Source organism: Aspergillus sclerotioniger (assembly GCF_003184525.1).
Source record: "Aspergillus sclerotioniger CBS 115572 chromosome Unknown BO94scaffold_27, whole genome shotgun sequence".
NCBI classification, from domain to species: Eukaryota; Fungi; Ascomycota; class Eurotiomycetes; order Eurotiales; family Aspergillaceae; genus Aspergillus; species Aspergillus sclerotioniger.
This window is the reverse complement of record NW_020291017.1, coordinates 76,601-96,917: the sequence shown is the minus strand read 5'-3', so window position 1 is coordinate 96,917 and position 20,317 is coordinate 76,601. Positions and strand designations below refer to the sequence as shown.

General features: G+C 49.1%; 11 protein-coding genes across 11 annotated transcripts; 5 read left to right on the top strand and 6 right to left on the bottom strand.

Moving 5' to 3' along the window:
- Positions 1–490: 490 nt before the first annotated feature.
- Positions 491–1,777, bottom strand: BO94DRAFT_197985 (Hsp20/alpha crystallin family protein). Its single transcript, XM_025606083.1, has one exon. The coding sequence runs from the start codon at positions 1,324–1,326 to the stop codon at positions 748–750; it is 579 nt and encodes a 192-aa protein (XP_025464169.1). The 5' UTR covers positions 1,327–1,777; the 3' UTR covers positions 491–747.
- BO94DRAFT_197700 (succinate dehydrogenase assembly factor 1) lies at positions 1,624–2,765 on the bottom strand. Its single transcript, XM_025606082.1, has 5 exons — positions 2,634–2,765; positions 2,548–2,580; positions 2,210–2,481; positions 2,086–2,117; positions 1,624–1,979 (listed from the first exon to the last, which is right to left on the bottom strand). The coding sequence occupies exons 3-5, from the start codon at positions 2,288–2,290 to the stop codon at positions 1,856–1,858; spliced, it is 237 nt and encodes a 78-aa protein (XP_025464168.1). The 5' UTR covers positions 2,291–2,481; positions 2,548–2,580; positions 2,634–2,765; the 3' UTR covers positions 1,624–1,855.
- Positions 2,273–3,931, top strand: BO94DRAFT_523291 (fumarylacetoacetate hydrolase family protein). The gene is made up of 4 exons (XM_025610210.1): positions 2,273–2,480; positions 2,536–2,713; positions 2,792–3,513; positions 3,565–3,931. Exons 2-4 carry the CDS (start codon positions 2,693–2,695, stop codon positions 3,695–3,697), a joined length of 876 nt encoding a protein of 291 aa, XP_025464167.1. The 5' UTR covers positions 2,273–2,480; positions 2,536–2,692; the 3' UTR covers positions 3,698–3,931.
- On the bottom strand, positions 3,796–4,961 carry pre4 (proteasome core particle subunit beta 7). Its single transcript, XM_025612443.1, has 3 exons — positions 4,795–4,961; positions 4,595–4,742; positions 3,796–4,527 (listed from the first exon to the last, which is right to left on the bottom strand). The coding sequence occupies exons 1-3, from the start codon at positions 4,822–4,824 to the stop codon at positions 3,923–3,925; spliced, it is 783 nt and encodes a 260-aa protein (XP_025464166.1). The 5' UTR covers positions 4,825–4,961; the 3' UTR covers positions 3,796–3,922.
- A 148-nt stretch (positions 4,962–5,109) lies between these two features.
- BO94DRAFT_523284 (HCNGP domain-containing protein) lies at positions 5,110–6,485 on the bottom strand. Its single transcript, XM_025610209.1, has 3 exons — positions 6,186–6,485; positions 6,084–6,132; positions 5,110–6,024 (listed from the first exon to the last, which is right to left on the bottom strand). Exons 1-3 carry the CDS (start codon positions 6,258–6,260, stop codon positions 5,447–5,449), a joined length of 702 nt encoding a protein of 233 aa, XP_025464165.1. The 5' UTR covers positions 6,261–6,485; the 3' UTR covers positions 5,110–5,446.
- Positions 6,446–8,057, top strand: prs3 (proteasome core particle subunit beta 6). Its single transcript, XM_025612442.1, has 3 exons — positions 6,446–6,571; positions 6,642–6,828; positions 6,886–8,057. The coding sequence occupies exons 2-3, from the start codon at positions 6,734–6,736 to the stop codon at positions 7,571–7,573; spliced, it is 783 nt and encodes a 260-aa protein (XP_025464164.1). The 5' UTR covers positions 6,446–6,571; positions 6,642–6,733; the 3' UTR covers positions 7,574–8,057.
- BO94DRAFT_523278 (pre-rRNA-processing protein PNO1) lies at positions 7,528–8,838 on the bottom strand. Its single transcript, XM_025610208.1, has 3 exons — positions 8,683–8,838; positions 7,976–8,622; positions 7,528–7,904 (listed from the first exon to the last, which is right to left on the bottom strand). The coding sequence occupies exons 1-3, from the start codon at positions 8,756–8,758 to the stop codon at positions 7,848–7,850; spliced, it is 780 nt and encodes a 259-aa protein (XP_025464163.1). The 5' UTR covers positions 8,759–8,838; the 3' UTR covers positions 7,528–7,847.
- Positions 8,839–8,980: 142 nt separating this feature from the next.
- Positions 8,981–11,727, top strand: BO94DRAFT_498863 (mitochondrial distribution and morphology protein). The gene is made up of 3 exons (XM_025609358.1): positions 8,981–9,928; positions 9,981–11,203; positions 11,253–11,727. Exons 1-3 carry the CDS (start codon positions 9,124–9,126, stop codon positions 11,382–11,384), a joined length of 2,160 nt encoding a protein of 719 aa, XP_025464162.1. The 5' UTR covers positions 8,981–9,123; the 3' UTR covers positions 11,385–11,727.
- A 681-nt stretch (positions 11,728–12,408) lies between these two features.
- BO94DRAFT_549147 (GTPase-activating protein BEM3) lies at positions 12,409–16,833 on the top strand (the record flags this gene model as incomplete). Its single annotated transcript, XM_025613431.1, has 3 exons — positions 12,409–13,666; positions 13,774–16,125; positions 16,181–16,833. The coding sequence occupies 3 exons, from the start codon at positions 12,409–12,411 to the stop codon at positions 16,831–16,833; spliced, it is 4,263 nt and encodes a 1,420-aa protein (XP_025464161.1).
- Positions 16,834–17,397: 564 nt separating this feature from the next.
- On the bottom strand, positions 17,398–18,555 carry BO94DRAFT_538199 (uncharacterized protein). The gene is made up of 2 exons (XM_025612441.1): positions 18,396–18,555; positions 17,398–18,232 (listed from the first exon to the last, which is right to left on the bottom strand). The coding sequence occupies exons 1-2, from the start codon at positions 18,463–18,465 to the stop codon at positions 17,595–17,597; spliced, it is 708 nt and encodes a 235-aa protein (XP_025464160.1). The 5' UTR covers positions 18,466–18,555; the 3' UTR covers positions 17,398–17,594.
- Positions 18,556–18,788: 233 nt separating this feature from the next.
- Positions 18,789–19,700, top strand: BO94DRAFT_588672 (18S rRNA methyltransferase BUD23; the record flags this gene model as incomplete). Its single annotated transcript, XM_025615899.1, has 2 exons — positions 18,789–18,811; positions 18,884–19,700. The coding sequence occupies 2 exons, from the start codon at positions 18,789–18,791 to the stop codon at positions 19,698–19,700; spliced, it is 840 nt and encodes a 279-aa protein (XP_025464159.1).
- Positions 19,701–20,317: the final 617 nt, after the last annotated feature.

Sequence of the window (20,317 nt, the reverse complement as noted above, 5' to 3'; positions counted from 1 at the left end):
CAGAAAGCAGCCACTCACTATACGAGGACTAACCGTCTCATGATACAGAGTATACACAGTACAGAGTAGACCGTTCGGTTTACCTTCTCTAGCTAGATCGTGGTTCTTGCATGAGCAGTAGACCCGCAGTCGCAATTGATACCCACAGTTCATTCCGCATGCATAATATTGAAGCCTATGCACATGTGCTGGTGAACGCAAGGGATCACCTTTGGTCTTGTATCTTGATGTCATACATATACCACGACACGTACACTAGTGGCTCGACGATCGGATACCACCTACGCCTCGTGAGTTGGTTCGCTTTCGCCGGACCATTGCGCAATCTGTTTGCAAGCGGGAGGACAGGCATAAACCCAAACAATAGCGGGAGATTGAACTAGACGTGTCATCGAGAGTCTAAAGGGTAGGTAGTCCTAGGCCTATCTATCTATCTATCCCTTGGTGTCACTACTACCTTGTATTCTACGAGCATATATGCAAGATTAGTTATTCAACATCCATCATCTCATGAGGACTTTATAATACAGATCTGACAAGAAAGGGGAAAAAGGAATCGAACAATCAACCCATGTACTCCCGACCGTGAACCCCACCGAATTAAGAGACATTCATGTCATTAGTGAACTGACAGAAGACCGCGAATCCGCGACAGTCATAGATAAGCTCGACTGGAAAATATCGAAAGGCGGAGATAGATAGGTAAAACCCGAGTGTGAATGAATCATAGTCTGATCATACGCTGCTTTACTCGAGGCGGATCTTCTTGACTTGAGGAGCAGGCTCCTTGGGGACCAGTAGAGACAATATGCCGTTTGTCAAATTGGCCTTGACTGCATCCTGATGCACTCTCGTGGGGAAGTTGAACGTTCGGTAATACTCGCCAGTCTGGCGCTCGGAAAGCCAGTACTTGCAAGTCGGCTCGGGTTGCTTCTGTCCGACCCGCTGCGCGGAACGGTTGTCTGAGGAGCCAGCCGGTTCCTTCTCTTCAATTTCATCCTCGTCTTCGACTGTTGGTTGGTGTAACTTTGTGGCTGAAGTTGGAGCCGTCGTCCGAGGAGACGGCACGTCGTTCTTAACACGACCTTTGATGACAAGGGTGTGTGGATCGGCGAATTCGATCTCTATGTTGCTTGGCTCGACTCCCGGCAACTCACCATCAAGGTGATATACATCGTTCACCTCGTAAACGTCAAATTTCGGGGTGAAGGAGCGGACCGGTGTGGTTTTTCTGCTCTTGGGGCGACTGGAACGGTGCACATCGTAGTCATCCAAAAGTTGGAACAATGGCGCAAAGTCACCAGTGAATCGAGGGAAAAAAGCCATTGTTTGATGCTTTCAAGAATGATGAGCGTGGGGGTAGTTCAATTGATTCTGAAAAAGACAGGAATATTGTTGTGGTTTGTATGCTTGATGGGAATAGCAACGATTGAGCTCACGTTGAGAATGTGGATTTCAGAGTATATACGGGGGGATTGAGCTGGTTACAATCCATCATTTTATTTCCCAGGTTGTGGACATCTAGAATGCGCCATTATCCATGTTTATCCGTCATCCAGAAGCAAACCGAGCATTCTGGTGGATGCTAGGTAGGATAGCGATGGTGCTGGAGGACCCCAGATGCCTCTGGAGCTTTCGATTGTCGGCACTGATAAGATAAGCGGCTACGCGAACCCGCGCGAACCTTCTATGATCACATGATAATCGAACTTTCTTCCCAGCTAATGAACCTCAGAGCTAGTTCAAGAGACCGCAGGATCATGTTGCATCTCATTTCCCCGGCATTCACCTACATCCGAACGAGAGATAGTGGTTTGAGGTTCTAAGCTTGCTTGGTGGGAACAGGACTTCGCGATCACCGAATGTTGCGGATACCCGGGGATGAGTACATCTCGAGCTGCCTCTGCCCTTTCCGTAGTAAATACTCTACCGCACTGAAGTCTTTTTTGCTAACAGAGGCATGCTTCCGAAATTCCGCTCTGTTTGATTTTAGTATACAAGACCGCGACCATGGCCAGGACAGGACATTGTTGAGTCAAAATGTCATCCGCGAGAGCTATCTTCCATCTCAACCAGGAGACGCACCTAGCATATCCTCTAAAATTCTCCCTCATCTCCTGATCACAGCACGACGGAGTAGCGTAATGAGTCAGTCGGTGACCATTGGTTTACACAGAACAATAATTCGACTGTGTTAGGAGGAGCTCACGATAGGTTTCTTCCGGGTCTCCCTCAAGCATTTCCGGTAGAGAGACAGCACCTCCCTTTGGAGGCCTGATAGTCGAGCCATTGGTGCCGTGCAGAGGTATCTGATTTGAAGTGCAAATGTTGATTATGCTGCATCACCAGGTTGAAGAGTTGCACATCGGAAGTGCAAAACATGCCTACTAGCTTGGTCGCCCCGGAGGTTGCCGATCCGCTTACCCCATACGGAGTAGCCAAGCTTCCATCCCCTTCCGGCCGAGAATGCTGGAGCCGAGGCAAGAACGAGCCCAACTGTTATCTATCTATCATACAAATTAACTCGATAGACAGTTGAACTGGAACAGGTCCATATTTTCGCCTCTATCTCGGTAAATAGTTTGTCAGATCCCAGAGCCTGACTACGGTCATAATCCTCACTATATTCTCATTGTATATACTACCCACGGATACTGGCCTGCTCTACATACCCTACATTACCTCTGATTATATGGCTACTAGTACCTTTTCTGTGAGTCCACATCCCAACGGATTTAATCTGTAGAACTGGTCGCATCTTCAGAGGACTTGCTTATTCATTTTCTCACAGCGTCTCGTTCGCTTTCTAGCCAAGGACGGCCACACTTATTACGGAGACGCCATTTTGTCGACGGGCGTTTCCGACATTGCTCAGGCTACCAAGGCACGGGTCATCCAGGGTGACATATTCGGACAATATCATGTCACAGACAAAGTGGCCGAGATCAAATTACTGTTGGCACCACTCGCGAGGAAAGACATCGGGGCCGTGCGTTGTTTGGGACTGAACTACGAACAACACGCTAAAGAATCAAATCTACCTTTACCGAAGTTTCCTGTTCTTTTCTACAAACCCGTCACATCTATCACGGGTCCGATTGACGACATTCCGGTTTCTCGCATGGCTCAACGAGGCGAAGGTCTGGACTACGAATGCGAATTGGTTGCTGTGATTGGCAAAGAAGCCAAAGATGTGTCCGAGAGTGAAGCCCTGGATTACGTCCTTGGTTATGCCGTAGGAAATGATGTCTCTCACCGTGAATGGCAACTAAAACTCGGCGGAGGTCAATGGGGGCTGGGTAAAGGCTTCGACGGATGGGCACCATTCGGGCCAGGTATTGTGTCTTCGAAGATGATTCATGATCCGAACAGCTTGCACATCTCGACAAAACTGAACGGCCAGACGGTTCAGTCTTCGTCAACTAAGGATATGATTTTCAATGTAGCCAAAACAGTGTCATTCTTGTCTCAAGGCACCACCTTGTTGCCCGGCGACGTGATCTTCACGGGGACGTAAGTTAACTTCTATCGGCCTTTGTCTTACAACGCTGAATTTGCCCCTAGGCCTCAAGGTGTTGGCATGGGTCGAAAACCTGCACTCTGGCTGAAAGATGGCGATTTGATTGAGGTCTCCCTCGAGGGTGTCGGTTCATGTGTGAATCGCGTTGTGTTCGACAAGCCCTCTTCCAAGCTTTGAATGAGTAGCTACTAGACAGTATATATTACAGAGTCTACTGGGTGTGGGAATGAATCCCTAGGAATCCACCGCACATTGTGGCATTTCAACCAACTATCCTGAGGAGTTTGTTCATCTTGGTCTTGATATACAAAGACTTACAAATAAGTAGCGGTGTCGGCAAACATGATTTCTTGGATTTGTTCTATTAGTTAAGTAGCACAGTCATGGTTCCAATGCCAAATCCTAGTTAACCTGAGCCCCATATCCCTTGATGGCTTCTGCGAATGCCCAGCTCTGAGATTCAACCTGCTGGTCCTCCTGGATTTCAATTCCCGCCTCAGTAAATACAGCCAATGAATACTTGTCCAGACTCCGCGCATCCCGATACCAGAGAACCTTGATACACTCCCTTAACGCCGCCACGGCCTCATCCTTGCTGATCGACTCGAGGGGTGTTTCTTCTGGGAAGAGCCGACGAAGGATCGGGATGGCAAGATGGGCACCAAATCCGGTTGCCAGATGCGGAGCCGAGAATGTTGTTCCTAGCAGATCTGCGGAGCTAAGGAATGGTTTCTTATCATCATCAAACCCGGCCACCAGGATGTGGTTCCAGAGGGGGTTGAATTCAGAACGACGTTTGTAGAGGACTTTGGACAAATAGGTGTGGAGGTTTTTGGCGTTCAACGTGTTGCCGTTGGTAGAGTAGTTCTCTCTGATATCGATGGACTCCAATAGACGGTCGATATACTGCATGTCCGAAACATCACCACTGAATCCGATTATGGCAGAATCGCCAAACTTGCGAAGACGTTTCACATCGGTGAAACGGGCAAGAGACCCATAAGATGCTATAATGAGGATAGACTGCATTAGAAAAGAGTGAAATATTTCCCTAACATGGGGGCGGAGTTCTACCTAAGTTGTCGGCAGCAATGGCAACTCCACCGTTAAACTTGACTGCCACTACCGACGTTCCAGTCACAGCAGGTGACTGAGTGTGGGTCTTCGGGCCAGTAGTCTGAAGATATGATGGGTTGTATGCTCCGTAAACATCATCCCTGGGCTTTCAATGACATGTTAGCGACATGATGGAACCATTGCAATGATGCCCTTACGCGACCCCAAGCTTCGGGAAAGTGATTCATGATGGGCGAATGGCACGATTTGGATATTTGTGGAGATCTAAATTATCACCGAGATGTGTCGGGAGATGGGAGTTTGATGTGCAAGGTTTTATAAATGATGCTTGCGAGGGGAATAGTAGCTCGTGATGATAGGGTCGGTAGGCAGTAGAGCTGACGGAGCTCATGTTACGTGAGCAATGCTATCACTCCCGCCGCGCCTATCGGAGGCCGACACACGCGCTTAGCGAGAAGTTGATTCTGCCTTAGAAGAAGGGAAACACCGTGTCTCCTACATCTCTTATATATCATTACCCGACCTCACATCTATCCGCTAGACGCGCTAGGAAGGGGAAATAATAGGAATTGCGTCCTGCCTACCTAACTAGTAGTTATTATCTTTCCCATCAAGTTTACGAGCACCCTACCGGTATTAACTCACCCTTCCCCCCGATACTTCATATATAGCTAGGGACGGGGAATCTATCACCAGCCTGGTTTCCCGTCCTAACGCAGAGATCTCTCATCGCGGGCCTCGTGGCTGGAGGAGGCTCTTTCCTGGCTTCCCAAGCATCGTGGGCTTGGCCATACAGCCCTGGCTTTAAATTGACGCCAATCCCTACAATCCGGAGAAACATTAAATATATTACCTCTGTTTCGTTCTTGAGCTAGAAACGGAGCCTGTACGAGTGGACTCTCTCGGCGTGGCAGCCACGAAATTGATAGCATCTCTCTGTCCTGCCAGTTTTCTTTCTTCAGCCTTATTTTGAATTTCCCGCTGTGCCTTTAACAGTTCGTCCTTGAATCCCCAACTTGGCAAATCATTTGCGTTCCATACCTCAGGCGGTAGCGAGGCATGATACTGCGCTTGATCATCAATTCCTGCATGATCCATCATCTTATTCAGTAAACTCGGGTTTTTGAGGGATGTCGATCCAGCTAGCTTGTCGTTGAAATGCATGCCTTGCTTTTTCAAAGAGAGAAAGTGAGCAAATTTGGCATTTGCTGCGGGATTAGGAGACCCAGATGGAGATAGTGGTATGTCTAGATTTGGAATCGGAGGAAGTGTTAGATCATGGATCAATGTACGGTTTGCTGAAAGGTTCTGTGACGCTTCGGTTGGGTGATGGTGTGGATCTTGCTCATGCGTCGGCCCAAGAACAGGTCTGTATGATTCTGTGACGGGTGTCTTTTCTGGTAGGGTGTTTTCATCGACAGTTCCTACTTTGAAACAGTAATTAGGGTTCAGGATATTCAAGTGCATAGACAAGTCCTCCAATCACCTGTATCTTTAATCACCTGCAACGGTTGACTGTGCTGGCTGTCGCCTTTCTGCTTGTTTGGTATTAGTTGACGCCGAGATTATGCCGCAGTGCTTCTTTTACCTTCGGTTGGATGGATGGTGATTTATTCTCCACTTCATCATCACTGCTGCTATCATAGGCTGCTAGACCAAGCATAATCACTAGGCGTCAGTCCTTGATGCGTCACCGGTTTTATGTAAGCTAGTCCAGCTTCGAGGTGCAGTGTAGTCGATTTAGTACAGCAGTACACAACTATGATATCAGCTGTTGTAGAAAGAAGGGCGTTTTTGAGGGGGGAAAGAGGAGAAAGTGGTGTTGGACTCAAAGCTGATTTGTCAAACAATCTGCTTTCACATACATTATCCTGGAGGGATGACATTTGTGTCCGCGGCAATAGCTCCTAAACCATGACGGAAGCTGGGGTGTGATTATATAATCAGAAGGCAGCTACAACACCGCGTCAGATGGTCAGTAACAGCTCAGCTAGATGCCCTTTTACTATTCAGCTTCACAACCCCATACTAAAGAACACCTTAGGCTACAACAGCAACTCTCAGTTGTTCAACTCCCGGTAACCCTCTTCAAATCTTGATCTTAGTTTCCTCCGCCTCAATCGAAGTCTACGAAGAATGACAGCCCTTTCCGGCCAACCTCTTAGCGAGGCCATCGGATACTCCTTCTCAAATGCGAACAGTGCTCCCCACAGAGAACATTCTTTCTATCCGTATGCGCTACTCATCTCCGCTAAAGTCTACACAAGAAAGCTAACTTAATTCAACAGCTACACCGATAACGGTGGTTCTACCCTGGGCATTACAGGCTCCGATTTCGCAATCCTTGCTGGAGATACTCGTTCCGTTGCAGGCTACAACATCAACTCCCGCTACGTCCCAAAGGTGTTCAAAATTGGCGGTGACGATGAGACTGGCGATGGCGCTCACATCGTCTTGTCAGTTGTGGGTTTCGCAGCAGATGGTCAGGCCCTTAAGGAGCGACTAGAAGCAGTGGTGAAGATGTACAAATACCAACACGGAAAACCCATGTCTGTCAGAGCATGTGCCCAACGCTTGTCGACAATTCTTTACCAGAAACGCTTCTTCCCCTATTACGTGCATGCTATCCTAGCAGGCTTGGACGAGGAGGGCAAAGGCGCTTTGTACAGCTACGATCCGGTAGGCTCGTACGAGCGAGAGCAATGCAGGGCTGCGGGATCTGCAGCAAGCCTGATCATGCCGTTTTTGGATAACCAGGTCAATTTCAAAAACCAATATATCCCCGGGAGCGGAGAAGGGCATGCTCTAGAGCCCAAGAAAGCGGAGCCGCAGCCAAGAGAGACCGTTGAACAGCTGGTGCGAGATGCGTTTACTAGCGCCGTCGAAAGACATATCGAGGTTGGAGATGGCTTGCAGATGATGGTCATTACCAGGAGTGGAGTAGAGGAGATTTATTATCCCTTGAAGAAAGACTAGGCATATCAGAGCCGAGGCTCGTCAATGTCTCGACAGTCTTGTTTAATGCCATACTCCACTTGAGATCATTTCCCGAACATAAATAGATACAATCTCCAGTGGAGTGTTGCTTTCCTCAATTCTGTGTCGTCATATCAATTATATTCTATTCAAATCATATGCCACCTTAGTCCTTAACGCCGATACCGTGTCATAAAATAAGGATAATGGGACGGAGAAAGATGCAAAGGCAGAGAGGGAAAACCGCAAATCATGCTCTCCATAAAACTGACGATCAAAAACGCTCCTTCATGCGTGAAGCCACTTTACGAAGGTTGCCATACACCTTGCCCTGTCGAGGGGTTAGCCGCTGATGGTTCGTCCAAATTAAAAAGTAAAATGGATGGACGCGGGTTTACTGACCGGTGGGCTGCCCATAATTAAGCTCACAATGGCCTGTTGGGCACAATCAACATTCTTTACGGCGCCAAGCAGATGGATTTTTTGGTCTGCGATAACAATTCTTGTCCGCGTGGCGTTCTCTATCGCGAACTTCGTTCGCCCATCTTTACCTGCGCAACGACCGATAGCACGGCTGAGATGCTCTCCTGTGAGTGCTTTGATATCCCGAATCTCAAAGGAACGGATGTAGAGGTCATCCAATCTCAGAAGTGCGATGGCATCGTCGACATCAAATCCGAGGGTAAAAGCCTTGACGAAATCTTCACCCTTCTGTAGGGCTTCCGTATCAGTTGTGAATCGTGACGTACGTAATTCCACAGCTCGATTCTTGATGTTCATCCTAACTTGGAGTTTGAGGTGCTCAACAAGAGGAGGATAAATGCGTGCCCAACTAGCCTTCAACGGGGTCATTCGATGTGGTGGAACAGGAACCTTCCTACTTTCAACTCGATATACCCGGTTGGTGTCCTTTGCTGGTGTAAAAATGGGTCGACCCTCCTCGTCAATGCGCATGTCGCCATCCTGGGTAGGCTCAAATGAAGGTGCAAGTCCCGACGAGACCTGCTCCGCTGATGTTTGAGCATCAATAAGAATTTCTGCATCTTGCCCTAGAAGATGTTTAGTATGACCATCCGGTCGGAACCCGCAAAGCGCTGGCGGGCACTGACCTAGCATAGGAGGTGCAACAGGTGTTTCTATCATTGCAACCTCGGCAGGCTGCCGTAAAGCTGTGGGTGCAGGCATCTTGCTGTAAACCTGAATCAGAATCCTTCACCGTTTGGGCAGTAAACTGGATGTGAAGTCCGTTATCGCAGATTTTAAACTCTATGAAAAAGATGTGTGGTGTATGGTGTGAATTTGTGAATTTTTGATGCAAACAGTACAAACAGGACCCGCTCCAGTCAAGGCGGGATGATTTCATGGAAATTTATTCGAGGTCCGCTGTCTAGATAACATTTCGTGCTTCTGTCCGGCAATTGAGACGCATGCACTTGTCATCCCAGCTGTACCTCCAGTACCCGGCTCTGGGTTGCAGCTTTTCGATAAAGACTGGGGAAGTTCTAGCCCTTTGCCTGCCTTAGCGGACTGTCCAGCATGTGACGGTAATCATGTCTGGCAATCTCGGGCGCAGGTTGTATACCACCTTCTGGGGAACAACGGAATCACTACTTGGACACAGACTGCAAGCAAGACGCGTCTCATCCTTACCAGGTACGCCTAATACAAAAATACCGGCACTTCGCTTTCTCAACATTCGGACCGTGAAAGGGTTTAATTCATTTTCACAAGAAACATCCCGTGTTACGAGACGATCTACTTCCGGGGGCTTTCTTGTACTTGGCGCCTTTTCCATTCACAATACAAGGATAGCGTGCGCCATTCCTCTAGAGAATACCATACCGCATAAGGTCTCCACAATTGATAGAAATTCTGTGGGCAAGGTCTCATGGCGCGTGCTGAAACGTGGGTTTCATACGGGCCAAGATGACCGGGGAAAGACCGAGCTACGGAAGGATACTCTAGATCTTCATGATAGGCGCCATGCCCCGGACCATCTCACCAAGAATACTGGGACTGCTGTCCATAATAATAAAGACCAGGGTCCGGACCAGCAGCTGCATGAGGTGTATCCAAAGTCCCAATCAAATCGCCATCTAATAGGTCGATTGCCGCACATGCCACAATTGCACCGGCCCACAAAAGAAGAACTGTTGGCTGCAGCAACTGGATTCTGGTCACGGCTTAAGGTCCGATTCAAGTGGTTCTCTATAAGAAGCGCTAGGCCATTTAATCTCGACGAGATAACCGCTCTTTTTTCCTGGGTGCTTTTGGGACATGTGGTTTGGGTAGTCTTGGGTACCACCACCTTTTTCTCATTGCTTATTATCGCAATAAATACCGTGTTTGCTCAAGGTATGTTCGACATGAGTTTTTACCGGCGTTGATTCAATGCTAAGTTCTACAGAAACCTTGGCTGGCTGGATAGGCAACTATCTCACCAAATCATCCGGGGTAAAGGTTGTATTTGAATCCGCGATTGTTCCGAAATGGGGAGATGGCGTAATTACCTTCAAGAATGTCTTTGTCTCGAGGCGGCCAGGACAAGGAACGGGACATGTAAGTAAGGGCTCGTCGAAAACTGCTGCTGCCGTTGCTGCCGCTGCCGCTCGCGGTGATCAATCTACTCCTGAAATGCCCGACCAGCGGTACCTGTCCGACGAGGAGGACACCAACTACACGCAGTTCGATGTCTCGATCGAAACTGTCAATGTCACATTATCATTCACGAAATGGATCAACGGTAAAGGGCTGCTCCGTGATGTCGAGGTTCGTGGCATTCGAGGGGTAGTCGACCGCCGATATGTTCATTGGTCGGACGACGATCTGGATCCCAAGTCATATCGACACGAGCACAACCCCGGGGATTTTGAGATCGATTCTTTCAAGATGAGCGACGTGCTGGTAACCGTATACCAGCCAGATAACTTCAGGCCCTTCCCTGTTAGTATCTTCTCTTGCGATTTGCCTCAACTGAGAAAGCAATGGCTATTTTATGACTTCATGTCTGCCAATATGATGTCGGGATCATTTGATAACTCATTGTTTACAATTCATCCTCGACAAACCCATAGCTTCACCGGTGCGCAGTTGGATAATGGGGCGGAGGACGATGGTAAACCGAGTCCATGGAAAAAACATAACAGGATCCGCGTCGATGGTCTAAATATTGATCATTTGAATCGCGGAGTTCAAGGCCCATTTTCCTGGATCCACGAAGGCACGGTCGACATTGTTGCCGATATCATGTTCCCAGCGGAGAATGATGAAAGTCTTGCGAAGGTTATGGCCGACTTCTATGACCGGTTAGAGGCGACGGTCTCGTCCACACGGGATCTTGACTCAACTCCATCTAAAGTGTCTATGTCTGATGAGGCCGCTTCTGAAGATGACAGACGATTCCTAGTTACAGACCTACGCCTCCACTTGAACAATGCCAGGGCCATTGTTCCTCTATTCACGCGTGATCTTTCATATATCAACAACGCACTTATCCGGCCCATTGTCGCCTACATCAATTCAAGGCGCACCTTCATTCCTGTGAATTGCCGTCTTGTCAAACGAGTCGGAGATTTCGATGGCAGCTGGACCACTTTCGATAGCGGTTTGATGGACGACCTTTCGGCGGCAGTAAGTATAGTATCCTGTCCACAAGACCTCTGGCACTAACATTGGATAGGTATATGACGCCTTCGCCCGAGATGTGGTTGATGAGCAGGCTCGGAAGCGACGTTTCAAGAAAGTCGGCTTCTGGTCACTTCAATTGGCTGCCCAGGCCATCTTCATGGGTATGGCCGGAAATATAGCATAGCATTGTATTTTAACAAACGGTACTCTGGGAGTTCAAGCTGGATTATTGGTTTACAGGGATAAAGGCGTTGGAGAGGGAAAAGCGTTCTGATATGTGCCCCGACACTCGCCCTTTTTTCTTCCCCACCCGCTCGGAAAATGCATTAGAAATGGTGTTCTGGCGACCTTATGTCTTATTCTATGACTCTCTTCTCATCAGATGTGGTGTTCACCCTGGAACACATTTTGTTCAGCTTTTTCGTCCTTAAGCGAGTGGCCATTGGTTGGGAACACAGCAGGTTCAAAGATTACGAAGCCCCTGAAGACCCTTAGGTATGGGCTTTAAATGCATGAAAATTAGCGGCATCCGTTTTTCTGCACCTAGATATCTACCTTCAGAGCTATCTACTAGCCTAGTACTGCCTAGTAGGTGGTAGGTTCTTATGTCACTGGGCGAATATAGCCCAATCATTTTTCGAAACAAACCATACCCCTTTTGACCAGGCATGTGTGAATGCAGCAGGTCTGCACGGATGCAAACTTGGAATTTCAAGGCATGGAGTTGAGGCCTGGGTTGTCTCTTCATCATTGTAAAGTGTTTCCTTCCTCTTTCCTCCCCTAGCCGCTCCAAGGTTTCTGGATCTCGCCCCATATTACATTTTCTTCTTCAGAGACACGGCGGAATCCTTCCTGCTTATGCTCTGTCCCCTCCCCCTTTTTCTCCCCTGGCCCCTTCCCCACTCAGCTTGATTCTCGCGACTTGTCTTATGAGGGACACCGCAACCACCAGACTTTTCCAATGTTCTCCTCTCAACCAGCCAGCATCCCTAGCTGATTACAGATGCCATCAGCGGGAGGGTGTCCCTACGACAAATGATCGCAGGAGGTACAGATGTTTGTGGTTCCGTCCAAGAACCGTTGCTCTGGCCCCTGGACCGCAGGTGCTGAAACCCCCCAGCCGAACCGCCCGAGTCTAGCGTCGAATCATTGTCTGGTTCCGCGTTTGCCTCCCATGCATGGAGTGAGCTCCAACTCCTAAACAAGCCATGTCGCAGCCTCGGCGGCAAGGTAGCGATAATACCAGCGTCAACCAGCTACCTGCACCCCTTCCTATTCCGCCTGCATCCAAGCACCCAGTTTTGACTCACCCGCCACTGTCAAGCGATTTAATTCCTCGCGATTACCTAGGCCCCCGACCTGACGGACAGGCCTTACGTTCTGGGGCCATTGCTCCCCCCCGCAAGTCTATGCTATCGCCCCTACATACGAACGTGCACCTTCCATCACCCCGACAAGTCAGCGCCAGCCCATCCCAAATTCCGCTCTCTCCGCGATCATTTGGTAATTCTTCCCCGTGTCAGAACAACTCTACGATAAGCCATCTAGCACATGCGACTACTTCGACCCCTCCAGCTGATACTCATTCACGAGCATCCAGCGGATCGGAAGCAGTTGTGAGGGACCCTTGGGATAATCTCAAGCAGTATGATATGAATCCGAAAATGAGTGATAACCAGACGCAACAAGTCCCAGATCCTGCAGACTCCAATGAGTCCAGGATATCTTCTCCTATCTCGCCATCCAACTCCTTCCAATCGACGCCCGGGAATCGTCCGGGTCAGCGTATGATGCCTCGCACCTCCTCAATTGATTCGGCAATCTCATCGCTTTCGTCTGCTTCACAAACTCACAAGTCTTCGTTCGACGCCAATGCGCTTAGCCAGGCCGATATTGGAAACCTGATCGCCACTGCAGGATCGGCCGAGGCTGTGATTATACATCTTCTAAAGGAAAAGCATAATGCGGCATCTCAGAATTCACAGCTCTGGAGGTTGGTTGATAAGCAGAGAACACTTATTCTTGGGCTGAACAAAGATCTCGAGCGCGCATTAAAGGAAAAGGAACGCTACAGGAAGAAAGTGAAGGAATTACAGAGCTCTCCACCACCTTTGCCATCAACTGACGAATCAAAACTACGATTGCGAAACACTGAAAGCAGTGGCACTCTGACCAGCCATGGACCTAGCCGGAAAACCCAACCGCATAATCGAGGACTGCCTTCGAACAGCAAAGACTCGGCCAGTCAGGGACGTGATTTCACACAATTGCACTCTACCATTGCCGAAAGGCAAGACTCGGCTTCTCTACAAGGCCTCGGTGTCGGCGAGTTACCTCTTGGGCTAGACAGAGAACACCCAACAACCCCCATCATGTATCATGATCGGCAAGCCGAAGCACAAGAGAATCAGGCATTGGTTTATTCCCGACAAGAACTGTCCACCGCAAGTCCAACCTCCTCAACGGGTTTCAGGTCTCCTGTGGATGGCTTTGGGCCGAGCCAGGATAAAGAGCAGGAAGTGCTTACTCCGACGCGCAAACCCCCCCTACACCATTAAATCTTACCCAAAAAGATCTTGCAACACCAGAACCTGATGTTTTTGACTCTGACTCTGAATATGAGGATATCTTAGCTGCGGATGAGTTTCCAGTGGAACGCGGGAGGAGAAGGACAAGAGATGACGATGATCGAGAACGTGAGGCGGCCCTCACCAGAGAAAAAGAGGTACTGCAAAATCCCGGAAGTCAGGGAAGCACTGTACATAATGTGGCGGCTGTGGAATCACCTTCAGACCCGCGGCAGGCACTACCGTCATTTGACTATTCCGAATCCCCCGTGTCCAGTCCTCGTATGAGACATGCAGGACCATTCGGCGGCCTCCCTGTTATCAGTATCCCAAAGAGTCCCGGGTTGCCAGTCAGCCCGAGGCCCGAAGACCGTCCGCTAGGCTCTCCTTTGCCACGCCTACCTAGGGAAGCCCCCGGTTTCTTACCTATGTCATCAGAAAGTAACCTTTCTGGGCTGGCTCTCTCACCCCGTCTTGGCCACTATCAGGCTCCGTTCTCCATGAGTACTGCCTCTACGACGGCAGCCAACGGTGCTACATATGCTTCTATGCCCGTTGATGCTCACAATCGTCCTATACCGTCAATTGATGCGACTGTTAGGGTAGACACCCCACATGAATCAGTCGTGAAGAATAACGGTATATATCACGGTTTAGTTTCGGATGAGTTTCCGAATCTACTGCTACCCCCCAACGCCCTTCCTTCCATATATGTGAAGGTCTCGTCATCACGACTTCGGCCATCTAGAAACAGTTACATGGCTTCCAGGCCATCGGAGGATGAACCAGTGTTCACGTTAGGCGTTTTTTCAAGGTCCGACAATACAGAGCTTTGGCGGACCGAAAAGGTTGTCGCAACTCTTCCCCAGCTCGATCAACAGATACGGCTTCTATCGACTTTCGGGGGAAGGTTGCCTGATCGGTCTATATTCAGCGGTAATTCTCCCGCCAAAGTTGACACACGACGTGCTGCATTGAATGCATACTTTGAGGCTCTCCTTGACACCCCGATGGATGACAAGGCGGCGTTGGTCATATGCCAATTTCTATCATCAGATGCTATTGAACCTCGAGACGATGAGATGAGTTTACTGAAAGGAAACCATCAAACTGGAGCTGAAATCCTACGTGGTCCGAATGGAAAACCCAGGAAGGAGGGTTATTTAACGAAAAGGGGAAAGAATTTTGGCGGCTGGAAAGCACGATATTTCGTCTTACACGGTCCTGGGCTGAAATATTACGAGTCTCCCGGTGGCCCTCATCTTGGGACGATTAAACTCTATAACGCCCAAATTGGGAAGCAGTCGCAGAGTGCAAGCGGTCGGACTAGCTCACCTTCTCGCAGTGAAGAGGACTCAGACAATCAATACCGTCATGCGTTCCTCATTTTAGAGCCCAAACGCAAGGACTCTTCGGCTCTTGTTCGCCATGTCTTGTGCGCTGAGAGTGATGAAGATAGGGATGCTTGGGTTGACGCACTTCTGGAATATGTCGACGGCCAGTCAGAGATTGATGGCATTAATAATAGCTCCTCAAAGTCTTCGTCGTCAACAGCAGGGAAGCAGCATGCTAACGCCGTTGCCAAACCCAAATTATTTCCTAATAATGGAAACAAGAAGGCAGAAAAAGGGACCGACAATTCAGACATAGAAGGCTCTGATACGGTCCAAGGATTCAGTTATGATGATGCTGTTCCGGCTGAGCCACCCGTCCTGGGACCATCATCCGAACAACAGATCCCCAAATCCCCTGTTCTCTCCACCGGGCCTTCGGTGGATTCTGGAGATTCCGGCCAAGACCATGGTCAGTTCTCATCAAGATTCATCTCCGGACCCACCAACGGAACAGTAATCCAAGATGCAGGGGCCTGGGGTAACAAAGCAGCTACGAGCGTTAAGGAGAAGAAACGCAGTATTTGGGGGTTTCGTACAAGGTCATCGTTCGATCTTGCTTCTCAGCTCCAGGCTAGCCACGATTTCTCAACATCCCACGGTAACAACAATGCGGAGAAACGAGAAATTGTGAGGCCAGTTTTTGGCTTACCATTGGCCGAGGCTGTACAGTTTTGCGCGCCACAGGGAGTCAACGTCGATCTCCCAGCGGTTGTTTATCGTTGCATAGAATACCTCAAAGCTAAGGGAGCAGAGTCGGAAGAGGGTATTTTCCGGTTAAGCGGCTCGAATCTTATTGTTAAAGCACTCAAGGAGCGGTTTAATACGGAAGGTGATGTGGACTTCCTCGCTGATGACCAGTATCACGATGTGCATGCTGTCGCCTCCCTTTTCAAACAGTACCTTCGCGAGCTGCCCACAACCGTCCTGACTCGTGAACTTCACTTGGATTTCTTGCGTGTACTTGGTAAGTCTGTGATTCACGGCATATTCTCGATGCTCTATTAATGTCTTCCCTGCAGAGCTTCATGAAAAGCAAAAGAAGATTGCCGCATTTAATTTTCTTGTCCATCGACTTCCGAAGCCAAATATGACATTGCTGCGGGCATTGGTCCAGTTCTTGATAGTTATTGTAAACAACTCCGATGTCAACAAAATGACCATCAGAAATGTTGGTATCGTCTTTGCTCCTACATTGAACATCCCAGCACCCGTCTTTTCAATGTTTCTCACCGACTTCGATGACATATTCGATGGGACGCCAAATATCAGTGCTGAGCAGTCAGAGTCGAACGTCAACAATCCTACTTCCCCTGAAGATTTACGCTATCCCCATCGGCAGATTGCCTCGGATATGCCCACCCCGGGTTATAGTCAAGCGATATTCAGCGAACATATGGGCTCTGTGGAAGACGCCTATCTTCAGAACAGTATAAGCTCGATGTCGAAGCAGCCAAGCTATGAGCGGTTTGCTGGTAGCGGGCCAGAGGAATATAGCCTTGGCCACGCAAATTCACCATCCTTGAATAGGATGTTGACACCGAACATCGATAGTTCTCGCTCGGCAAAGGCGAAAAGGAGAGAAAGTTCTCTCCTATTCATGGAGGTCAACCATCAGGACTTCTCTGCTTCGATTGATGGTGGAAATGGTAGGCCGCCCAAAATAACTCGCTAGTAACTAGCATCCGCTGATATCTGAAAGTTTGAACACCCTCACGCGTCATCAATCGGAACAGTTGTGTTGATGGCGTATAATAAGATCACGTGATTCAGTGATCTCCTACATCAATGTTCTTTTTCCTCTTTAGCCCAATTTCTTGCCTTTGCTATTTCTTCTATTCCAAGCCCAGTCCCCCTTCCTTTTTTCTCTGCCGAGGTTCATTTGTTATCCTCAATCTTTCCGCAGTATGGATCCACTTCTACGACTGAGCTCGACGATCAAACGAATGTGAAACGACGACATTGTACTTCCGCTACAATCAACCAAGAGCCACGGGGACTCTTAATACTACTAATCATAATCGGGAGCCTCCTTTATTTTCCACCCAGTTTCCTGTCTTTCTTTGCCCGTTACCGTGCAGAGTCAGCACAGAATACTTCTCTCTGCTGCTGATAATGCGGGTTGTACACATTATGAACCTTCCTAAAGGAGGCATGTCCGAGAAACAATATACCCCCACCCTTATGATTTCGCCCTTTGGTCTTTGGCCTACGCTTATGCCACGTTCAAGAACAGCAGGTCCTTATTGGTTTGCTCATAGTCTCCAGCCTATATAGCTATCTAAATATGAGAATTAGTTCAAACAAGCAACTGCCACTGGATTATGGAAAGATATCAATGTTTCACAGGCGGACGTGTACACGTCACGAATTCACAAGAACAGAGGTATCCAGATGATAGTATTAGAAAGGGTTGGAGAAGAAAGAACCTTGATCCTAGAAACCCTTTTCCCGTTCGCCCTTCCAGAAACCCATCAACTCCCCGTTTTCTTTGACCCAGTCCCGCAAGCCATCTACCAAAGCCTTCGCCATTCCCTTATTTTTTAATTTTCCATCAGATGATAGAGAGCTGCGGGAGAACCTTGAGGTAGGCACGCGGTCGCCGGTGGCATACTCGGAACCCATACTGGGCAAAATATTATCTCCCGCACTGAGGCTAACGAAGAGCGCAAATGGAACCAGCCAGACGCACAGTCCAAAGTAAGACGCGACTTCCGTGAACGTTGGCATGTCCTCAATATTGACTTGATACGGCTGGCGCCAGCTTGTGGCGCTGCGCGACGAAGGCAATGGGCGCGAGAAGTGGCGGAACCAAAGACAATGATTCAAGCCAACAAGGACGCATGACAGAACGAAGAGCGGGTCGGACAATTTGACAATGGGGAATCGGCGAAGATTGCTGGCATACACGATGTGGGAGCCTATGCTGAGAGCAGATAACGAGAAAGGGAATCGGTCAAATACGGTGAGAAGGACCTGCACAGCGATGATGCTGTATATCAGCCGGTACAACAGCCGACGGGCGAGGACTGTATGTTCCTCCACAAGCTCCGAAAGATAGTAAAGGCCAGAAGCTAGAAGCAGGTCAGTCTCCAGAGCATGTAATTTCGTAAATCGCATGTGATCGGGGTGTTCTTTTCCGATGAGGGCAGGGGGGATAAAAAAATGGGGGAGACAACGCCGTCGTCGTCATCGTCGTCATTGCGCCTCGCGCATGGCGGGCATTTCATATCGTACCTATCGCTAAGGTAAGGAAAGCGAACCCTACGATGACCCCCAAGTACCCTACCAACGGCAGGATCCACATATTTGCAAAGATAAAGGGCGCGGTGACCGGTTTAGTTCGGGGAGGAAGGAGAGTGCACTGGCGTAGCAACAGAGCACCGAATACTTAGCTGGCAGGATGCAGCAGCAATAGCATGCAAGCGGACACTGGAGCCGAACGTGACAGTCTTTGATACCTCAGGCATCCAGAAAGTGGTGCCAACTGCCAAGCCCCCGCGGGCTAGTACTCCGCCCGGCGAAAGAACTCCCCCCGCCCCCCAAAAAAAGAGGATTTTTCCTCTCTCGCGAGTCTCAACATCACTTTTTTCCCTAGCCCCTCGAACTTGTGTGGGATTCGTTGCAAACATGTCGCGTCCCGAAGATGTCTTGTAGGTGGCCTTCATATACTCGCACTGGATAAATTCACCAAAATCTACTAACACAGTGCTACACAATCTAAGGCCTCCGGATCTATTCTACGATGACAATGAGTCTCGGAAGTATACCACTTCATCGCGTATCCGTAACATCCAGTCCGATATGACCCATCGGGCCCTTGATCTTCTAGACCTTCGGTCACCGTCACTCATTCTTGATGTTGGCTGCGGCTCTGGTCTTTCTGGCGAGATCCTTTCTCAGGTGTCTCCGGAACATGGCGGTCCGCACACTTGGTTCGGCATGGATATTTCGCCCAGTATGCTCGACGTCGCCCTTCAACGCGATGTCGACGGCGACCTTTTTCTTGCTGATATCGGGCAAGGGATACCCTTCCGTCCCGGAACTTTTGACGCAGCCATCAGCATTAGTGCTATCCAGTGGCTCTGTAATGCGGAGTCGAGTGATGTTAGTCCGGAAGGTCGTCTCCGTCGCTTCTTTGAGGGTTTATATGCTAGTCTTCGGCGTGGAGGTCGCGCAGTCTGTCAATTTTATCCCAAGAATGATGCTCAGCGGAGCATGATTAGCGGAGCTGCCATGAAGGCTGGCTTTGGAGCAGGTATACTTGAAGATGATCCGGGTACAAAGAACAGCAAATTATACCTGGTTCTCACAGTCGGAGGCGGTGGGTTACAAGGCGACATCACTGGTATTGTGAATGGTCTGAACGATGTGGATGTCTTGGACGCCCGGAAGAGGGCCATGGAGCATGGGAAGCAGCCATCGTCCAGGAAGGGTGACAAGGCCTGGATTCTGCACAAAAAGGAACAGATGACACGGAAGGGCAAGGTCGTCAAAGCAAATTCGAAATATACTGGCAGAAAACGACGTCCCGCTTTTTGATTTCATTGTGCAACGGGATCACAGTTCCGGCCAAATTGCTCACCTAATACAGACCACGGTATTGTGGAGCAGATCTTCCACTGTCGGTCAGTCGGCACTGAAGAAGAGCTCTTAATGTTCCGGCTCCGTTGGAGAAACGGAGGGCTCAGCAGCAAGTTCTCGGCCATCTTTCTTGCATTTGCATAGTGCTTTAATCTCTCTCCTTTGGGTTGTCTTCTTTGCCCGTTCTTGGCTTCTGGTCGAGTTGTTCGCTGGCTATAATCCTAGGAGAAACTAACGCCTCACCAATGATCGGGGCGGAGGGAGCCCGTACATATAAACCACCGGATAAGACGGTAAATCTCCCCCTACGTCATTGAAACAAGGACCCACGGCCGCTAGGTGAGCCAGGATGACGCAGAGGCACGCTTCTATTTCCAACGATAGTGTATATAGTTTTACACATCCTAGCCCACATCTTTGTGTAACGCCGCGAGTCGTTGCGTAAGACACTATTGGTATTGTTCCAGATGAAAGGGGGTACAAGATATAGAGACCGTTGAGGATGGCCAGACATAGTCTACAAGCAAAGAGAGAAAAGAAAACAGTTAACTGGCCTATACAAGCTCTCATCATCA